General features: G+C 34.0%; 1 protein-coding gene across 1 annotated transcript; it reads right to left on the bottom strand.

Moving 5' to 3' along the window:
- Window positions 1-3,140: 3,140 nt before the first annotated feature.
- LOC103551505 (olfactory receptor 6C1-like) lies at window positions 3,141-4,094 on the bottom strand. The gene has a single exon (XM_070622162.1). The coding sequence runs from the start codon at window positions 4,092-4,094 to the stop codon at window positions 3,141-3,143; it is 954 nt and encodes a 317-aa protein (XP_070478263.1).
- Window positions 4,095-8,794: the final 4,700 nt, after the last annotated feature.

The following is an 8,794-nucleotide window of genomic DNA, read 5'->3' as shown; positions in this document are numbered from 1 at the left end:
ACACAACGAAAGTCATATAATGATTTGCTCTGTGAAAAATATGTTTCCTAAACAGTAAATTAAATACTTTCAGATTAAGATGGTGTGCTATGTAAAGGCTAGGTATTCAACATCGTGCTGAAAGTCCCAGCCGGGATAACTGGGCAAATTAAATACAAATAAGTGAATAAGTAAATTGCATCCCTATTTACAAATAAAATGATCTTATATATAGAAAACACTAAAACTCCATAAGAAAGCTGTTTGAACTAGTAAATGAATTCAGTAAATTTGCAGGATACAAAATCAACATTAAAAATACCTATCGTGTTTCTATACACTATTAGTGAACTATCTGAAAAGGAAATTAAGTAAAACCTTTCAATTATAATACCACCCCAAAGAATAAAATACTTAGGAAAAACTTAACTAAGGATGTAAAAACTTGTACCCTGAAGAATAGAATACTCTGACAAAAGGAATTAAAGAAGACACAAACCAATGGAAAGACATCCAGTGTTCGTGGATTGGAAAACTAAATACTGTAAATGTGTCCATGCTCCCCAATGCGATCTACAAATTCAATGCAATCCCTGTGAAAATATCAATGGTCTGTTTTTTTTCAGAAATAGAAAAAAATAATTCTAAAATCATGTGGAACCACAAAAGACTGTGAATAGTCAAATCAATATTGAGAAAAAAAGGTCAAAATTGGCTTCCAGATTTCAAAATATATCACAAATCTACAATATCTGTATCAATAAGGGGTAAATGTCCAACATATATAAGGAACGCCTATAAATCAACAGCAAAAAGCTGAAAGAAACAAATTCTAGTAGCCTAATTAATAATGATCTGAAGACTTGAGCAGGACATTTTTCCAAAGAAGACATACAAATACAAGGAGATAAATGGCCAATAGGCATTTGATAGATGCTCAGTGTCACTAATTTTCAGAGAAATGCAAATCAAAACCACAGTGGTATATCACCTCACACCTATCAGGATGGCTATTATCAAGGAACGAGAAGATAACAAGTGTTGGTGAGGATGTGGAGAAATTACAATCCTTGTCCGTTGTTGGAGTGATTGCAGAATTGTGCAACTGCTGTGGAAAACAGTATGGATGTTCTTCAAAAATTAAAAATAGAACTACTATGTTATCTAGCAAGCTAGTTCATGGGTATATATTTAAAATAATTGAAATCAGTGTCTCTATGAGATGTTAGCATTCCTGTGTTCATTGCAGCAGTATTCACAATTGTCAGGATATGATAACAACTTAAATGTCCATGGCAGGGTAAATGGATACAGAAAATATGGGAAATAACATACAATGGAATACTATTCAGTCTTAAAAAGAAAGGAAATCCTGTCATATGTGGAATGTGGTTGCAGGGGGTGGAGAAGGGGGAAATGGGAAAGTTGCTAATCAACGGACATAAAGTTTCAGTTTTACAAGATGAATAAGTTCTAGAGATCTTCTATACAGCATTGTGCCTACAGTTAACAACACTGTCTTATGCCCTTCGAATTTCATATGGGTAGATCCTGTGTTAACTGTTCTTACCCTTAAAAAAATGTAATCTGTACCTACTCGCAACTGTAACAGTTAGATATAGAGAATAATACTAATAATAATTGCTACAATTTATTGACAGCTAATTATGCTATATGTGTTACAGATTTATTTCCATCCCTATAGTAAGTTACAAATACCTGATTTACTGATTTTATACCTGATTTACCAATAGCAAAATTCACTCCTAGAAGTTATAGAAACCTCAAGTTTGTCAACTATATTGGTTTTATTTAACATACAGATTGTACTTCAGATAGTTTGAATTGAAACTGAGAAACCATCCATAACTTTCCTCTAACATTGTGAATCTCCTTCAATTTTCTATTACTTTTTGTTCTCTCTCAACAAATTCTGTGCTGGCTCTCTCAACTGAATATATCACACGAGGATCATCAGGAATGTTGTACCACTCATTAAGATCACAGCATATTTTCTATTACTAAAAAGTGGTTTATATAATTTAGAATACCTTTTAGTATCCGTAATTCTTATTTGAACATTGCACTCATGCACACACACACACACATGCTCACACATCATCTCAAAATACTTTAGGCACTTACTAATGTCTTAAGTAGAAAGAGTGGAAGAATGTTTTAACAGATGAAATCCTATTTTTGTATAAGATGGGAAACTCTACTTGATTATGAAGCTTTTATTTTCTGGAAAGCTTAAATTATTTCTTTAGGTATAAAATAATTTGGATACAAGCCCTGTGTCAAACCAGTCCAAATCTTGAGAAAGAACTATATGCATATGTGTGTATGTATATATATATGTATGTAAATTATACATATACACATACATGTAAATTTATATATGTATATTTCAGCTTAGTCAGAAAGCAGAGCTTACCTTCTATGGAATTAAAGAAAGTGAACTCATTCTACATATCTAAAATGGATATTTATTTGCTATTTTCTGCAGTTTGTATGTGTATATGTATCAACCTACCTATATCTATGGAGTCATATGGGATTTGGAAATACAGAGACTATTTAGTACCATATCTACAAAAGTATATATGTTAAAGATCTATGCTTTTTATCATTAGATAAATTATATTGACTTACCTCATTAAAGTGAACAAGTAATGTTTTTTGGTTTCTGAATGAAAGCATTTACATTTTTTGAAAAAATTATATGCCATATAATTTTTTTCCCTAGAGAAACTGCAAGATGATGAAAGGAATTTCTGTCAAACATAAATGAATATCACAAAACTATATTTTCTATGTTGACTAAGTAAAATATCACATCAATATTTATACATTGTTTCCTCCATTCTTGGCGATCATTTTCTTTTCCAAAACAAAACTCAAAATACAATTTTACTTTTTAAAACAACTATTGTTTAATATCTTGCAACTAACACAGTGTTCAGAAGTATGAGAGTCAGAGAGACATAAGAAAAGTTATTTAAATTGAGTGAGAAATATATTAAACGAATGTGCTTGTAAACTACTAGAAAAAAAGAAAGAGAATGAACTAGTCTAACAGGAGGCTGTTGTGATTAGAAGAAGCTACTGAAATTTCATGTTTTATTTTTTAAATTGCCCTAAAATGTGTCTCTAATGCATTACACTGTATCAATTCGTTTGCTTGAGAAGAATAGAGTCTTCCTCGCCATGTCCATCAAGGCTCGCTTGACTTGCTGATTCCTTAGGCTGTAAATAAAAGGGTTCAGCATGGGGGCTACTGAGATGTTTAGCACAGCAACTCCCTTGCTCAAAGACACTCTGTCATTTGCAGACAGTTTAATATACACAAAAATGCAGCAGCCATAAGACATAGAGATGACAATCATGTGAGATGAACAGGTGGAAAAGGCCTTTGTCCTCTGACTAGTAGAAGGAATTCTTGAAATGGTTCCGATAATATATAAGTAAGATAGAATTATTAATGGCAAAGTGAACAGTAGAATGAACACAGCATAGGAAAACCCCATTATCTCTAGGAATTTTGTGTCTGAACAAGAAAGTTGCAGCAGGGGAAAATAATCACAGGTAAAATGGTCAATAATATTAGACCTACAGTAATCAAGGTTTAAGAACAACATGAGTGCAGGGAACATGAATAAGAATGAAGCCAGCCAGGAAGCAAAGACAAGGAATATACAGACTCTCCGATTCATGATGATCATGTAATGCAGAGGTTTGCAGATGGCAATATAACGGTCATAGGACATTACAGCCAGAAGGTAAAATTCAGTGACTCCCAACAGAATGAGAAAAAATAACTGAGCCATGCAATCATTAAAAGAAATGGCTTTATCCCCTGAAATAATGGTGCTCAGGAACTTGGGTATACTGACAGTCGTGAACGAAACTTCTAATAAAGAGAAATTTCTGAGGAAGAAATACATGGGGGTCTGGAGGTGGGAATCCAGCAGGGTGAGGGTGATGATGGTCAGGTTCCCAGTGATGCTGAGCATGTAGGTGATGAGCAGAAAGACAAAGATGACCACCTGGAGCTTTGGGTCATCTGACAGTCCCAGGAGGATGAACTCTGTTATTTCTGTGTGGTTTCTCATTCTTCAGTTATTAGTTTTCCTCCTGCCAGACCTTTGTGAGAAAGCACAAAGAACAAACTTGAAGAGTGGCTTAACACGTATCCAAGTGTGGAGCTGGAATTTGGCTCAAATAGTATGGCATTTCACCTTCAGGGGAGATTGAAAGCAAATTGATAATAACAGTGATCCATTAATTTCCTCTCTTTTCTGGGTGAAAACTCTTCCGTTGAGGCCAAGTTAATAAAAGTCAGTATCACAAAGATTGCATTAGTTGGACAAGGATTTGTTCCCAGACTTTTCTGACTCCAAATAGCACCTGTGAACTTTCAGAGATGTGACCACGAGGTTCCTTCTCAATGAGAACCACCTTTGTGCTATCGCTCCAATCCCTATACAGCTGTTTCAGTATGTGTAAGTTAAAAAGCTTAATTACATCAAGAATCCTCAAAAATAAGAAAGACAGTTTATTATTTTTTTAAGTGACTATTTTGTCCTCAGCCGTCTGTCAATTTCTGCTAACCCTCAGCTTTTCCGACTCCCAGTACTACTTTCTTGGAAGACAGAAACACTAAAGTCATTGCCATGAGCAACTTCAGATGTAGAGATAGAGGGGAGGAAGAAGTGGAAAATAAATTAAGCCGGAAGTGCTTAAACTGACATTGATTTCATCTGAATCTCTGGCAATATTTTATGACATTTCAGCCTACTTATGTTTCATTTTGATGACTTTTATTCCTATGCAGCTTATTTCCTTTCTATTTAAAATGATTACTGTTACTATTATTATTATTATATTGAAGAATTTCCCTCAGTTAAAGAGTTAGATAAGGGCTGTCCAAGACATAGTTCAATTTAATAGTTAAATTTCTTTATTTGTATGTGCTTTTAAAATAGTAAGTTTTAATTTTTCTTTTTATAAAATAAAACTTAAATGGTATTACCCTAGATGTTTCCATTAGGAAGAGGGAAGATGTCTGTGTTTGAGTCCAAGCCACTAACTAGGCCTGCAAATCATTTAGTCCCTCTGTGCTTCATCTATAAATACACAGTTTATGCCTCTGTATACAAGCCTGTCTCATAAGGTTATTGTGAGCATTAGTTGAGTTAATATATGTGAAACATTTAGAAAGATGCTTAGGATTTAATAAAAATCTTATAAGGCTTTGTTTAATGGAGAAAATGTTCCCTAACCGCCAAGCAGAAAACCTTGGGATTAAGATGGTGTCCTGTATAAAAATCTGTGTCTAAGATAAATAATAATGAATAAATTTAGCACCAAGAGAACCACATGGGAACAATAACGACAACAACAAAATAAGGTCGAATCACCTGGTTGTACAGTACCTGTCAGGCATTCTAGGCAAGTGTATCTTAGCTTTGCTTCTCCACTTTGCGTACCTGGTGACCTCTCCCACCATGGTGTATCTGCCTTCTTCACCCCGTTACCACCCCCTAACCCATCTACACACACAATTCACTTTTATCTTCAGCTAGGATTTAACCAGCACATTTGAGGCATGTTCGGTATTTGCAACATGTCAACATTACTACCAACGGGCAATTCATTTCTCTGCCCTTCATTAGAAATAGTAACCTCTATGAGAATGATTGTGAAGCTTACATTAAATAAAATACATTATGTAACTGGCATTGTGAGTAGCAGATTTCTATGACACACAAATTCACCTCTTTCCTTATTCCCACAACACTAGGTTTAATACTCATTGTGTGAGTTCCATAAGAATCTTATACTCGTTCTTCCCAGCCCACCACACATCCTGTGCTGAAACCTCCTGTGAACTCCTCCACTGCTCTGGTATCGATGAAAGGTAGTAGAGTCTTACCTTCATAGCTGTTGCAACATAGTCCAGTGTCTCATATGGCCGTAGTGGGTTTAAACACTTGTCTAATTAATTAATATTGAGTTTGTTGTTGAATCACCTGCTAACATCAGCTACACTTCTCTATTTTGCGACAAATTCTAGGCTGTGTATTACGCAGTTTGCATCTTTGTTTTACAGGAAATATTTTCCTACTTTACCTGATTTTCAGGATGTATTTATCTGCATGGCCTAAATTCCCTGTAGTAAGTAAATTTATAACAAAGGATATGTAAAGGAAACCATATTTTTTGATCTATAATTTAAAATTATAGATCACAAAACATTATTTCAAAATTCCTTAAATTTCTTCACAAATCATCCTTTTTATCTAACTTTCCTCCTGCTCAGTGCCATCACTCTTCCTTTACCAAGGTCTGCTTTTCATGGAATGAGCTAGTTTTTCATAACACCTTGAAGTCACAAAACACATTCTCATCAACTAGACAAGATTTGGTTTCAATTTCAAGATTGAAATTTCTGAAATAACTTGTTGACACTAGAGATCCAGATTTTTAAAAATGTATATTATTAAAATTCCATAGTGAATAATGTATCATTGCACTCTGTTTTTAACTTTATTTCAATGTTTTTGCATATTTGTTTTTCCTTTTAAGTTTCCTATTAATTTTAAGAATTTTCTGAATACTATACAATGACTTACACCTTTTGGCTACTGATCAAGCTTGTGAAGGAGTGTATGAAGAGCTATGAAGAAAGGTATTAACAGTCAGGGTTCACGTGAACTTCACTGAAAGTGAATATTTATATAAGCAGTCTTCAAGGACCAGAGAAAACAGGCTTAAAGAAATCTAGCAAGAGATGATCCAATGCCACAGAATTGGAGGTAGGATCTTACACTTTTTATGTAAAAGTGTTTATGAAAATTCGGTGCATTGTGTTCACTTATCGACATCAAATAAGTCTGCTAAGAATCATCTGCATGCATTCGTCTCCCCTTTGAGAGAAATAAACTTAAATAATTAACAAGGTGCTTGTGATTCCCAGAGCATTAAGCCATCCCAAGGATATAGTCCTGAAGAGTCCCAAGGATATCTCCAAGCACTTAACTCACCTTCTCAGCTTTTAATTCTGAATGCTGATCTATACTTCCCCCCAGAGGAACATGGTTTAGATTATTAAACTTTATGTTTCCTTCCACCCATTTTATCACAATCAATTCTTACTTGACTTCTAAGAATCCCTGAGGCAGACTCGTTGAGCTATTCAGAATGAAAACCAATAATAATAGTTCATATTTGTTAAATAAGATGATTACAAAGCATCTTCCAGGCATCATTCTGAAAACAACTTTATATCTTACCCTTCCAAATTCCCTACCATCAAGTTAATATTAGCAATAACCCTCTAGATAAACTAGATATTGATGATTTCTTTGATGTCTAGGGTGAGAAAAGGACTCTATATTAAAGAGTACATTAGGTTTGAAGGACCAAAGGATGTTCCTCCAAGAGACTGAAAGAAAAGCCTTACACTGGTTCCATTCTACTTCTGGTGTGTTTTGTTGTTGTTGTTGTGTTTAGTAATGTTTTATGTTGCACAGTATGGAATTATCCTTAAGAAATGCAGTAACTTTGAAAGTCTACTTGCTTCAAATTTTTCTATGTTTAGTAAATTCTCTCTTCTTCACTTAACCTTCATTAGAGGTCATAAGAAAAATATCACAAATCATATCCCCAAAGCAGTGTGCTTTATTGATTATATCTCTCAGTTTCTTTCTTATTGAGTTAAAGAGTGGTTCAGGGTTTAGGATTATACGTTAGAGAAAAGGAAGATTGCTTAATTCAATGCTGTGGGTAACATCTACTTTAGTTTCATAATTACTCTAAATTTACTTGGGGCACTGCTCAATCCTTCTACGTTTTGAGCCATGACACAGGGTTCCTCTTAGAAGATCTCTTGGCCTGAGTGAAACAAAGACTCCTCAGGAGAACCAATCCAGTGGTTGGAAGGGTTGTTTTACTAGATGCTTTTTACTCTTTTTCCACAATTATTTTAGATGACTATTTCCCGGGAGAAATCAGAAGAATTTATAATTCTTTATTTCAGTAATGATGGGCAGATTCAATTATCAGCATTCATACCAGTCTTCATCAAATCAAATCAAGGAAAAAGAGAAATCATCAAGTCACAACTAATGACAATTTCAGAAATGGTAACACCCACATCTGTAGGGGTTTATGGTGAATATCAGCTCATAATCTCACACCTTCAGTTCATTAGCAAGCCCCCTATAATTTAAACAAGGAAAGAAAAGTAAAAAGATGATAAGATTGTAGTATCAAAACACTATTAATTTATTATTTATGACATTCTAGGATAAATTCTTATCACAGCAAGTATCTGGGCTTTGCAGTTAGAGAAACATGGATTAAAATACAAATGGGCCACTTAATCCATTTTGGCCTTCGGATGAGTTACTTAATTTCTTTGAGTATCAGTTCTATTTAAAATTGAGTTGAAATTTCAAGAATGTATTTGAGAATTAATTGAAATAATATAAATGACAGTACTGTATGAATCATGTGGCACTTAATATTCTTTTAGAATAGCTGTTTTATTATCTTTATTTTCCTTTTAGTTGGAATTTACCGTTGGGAAGGATATTCATAGTAATTACGATTTAGCAAAAGCATTATTTATACCAGAGAAATACTAAGGACTTTTGTATTTTATCTCATTTAGCCATTATAACACAACTATAAAACTTCTATCTTTATTCCCAAATAAATAACAAAGCTCATAGACGTTATGTACCTTACGTATTTTCAGACAGTTAGCAAATGTCAAATATAATCATGGACCACCTGAAATTAGCCT

Source organism: Equus przewalskii, chromosome 5, assembly GCF_037783145.1.
Source record: "Equus przewalskii isolate Varuska chromosome 5, EquPr2, whole genome shotgun sequence".
NCBI lineage: Eukaryota > Metazoa > Chordata > Mammalia > Perissodactyla > Equidae > Equus > Equus przewalskii.
The sequence above is the reverse complement of the archived record's forward strand: the minus strand, read 5'-3'. Positions and strand labels throughout refer to the sequence as shown.

Coding starts and splice junctions, on each gene's coding strand:
- LOC103551505 (XM_070622162.1), bottom strand. CDS start 4,094: ATGAGAAACCACACAGAAATAACAGAGTTCATCCTCCTGGGACTGTCA.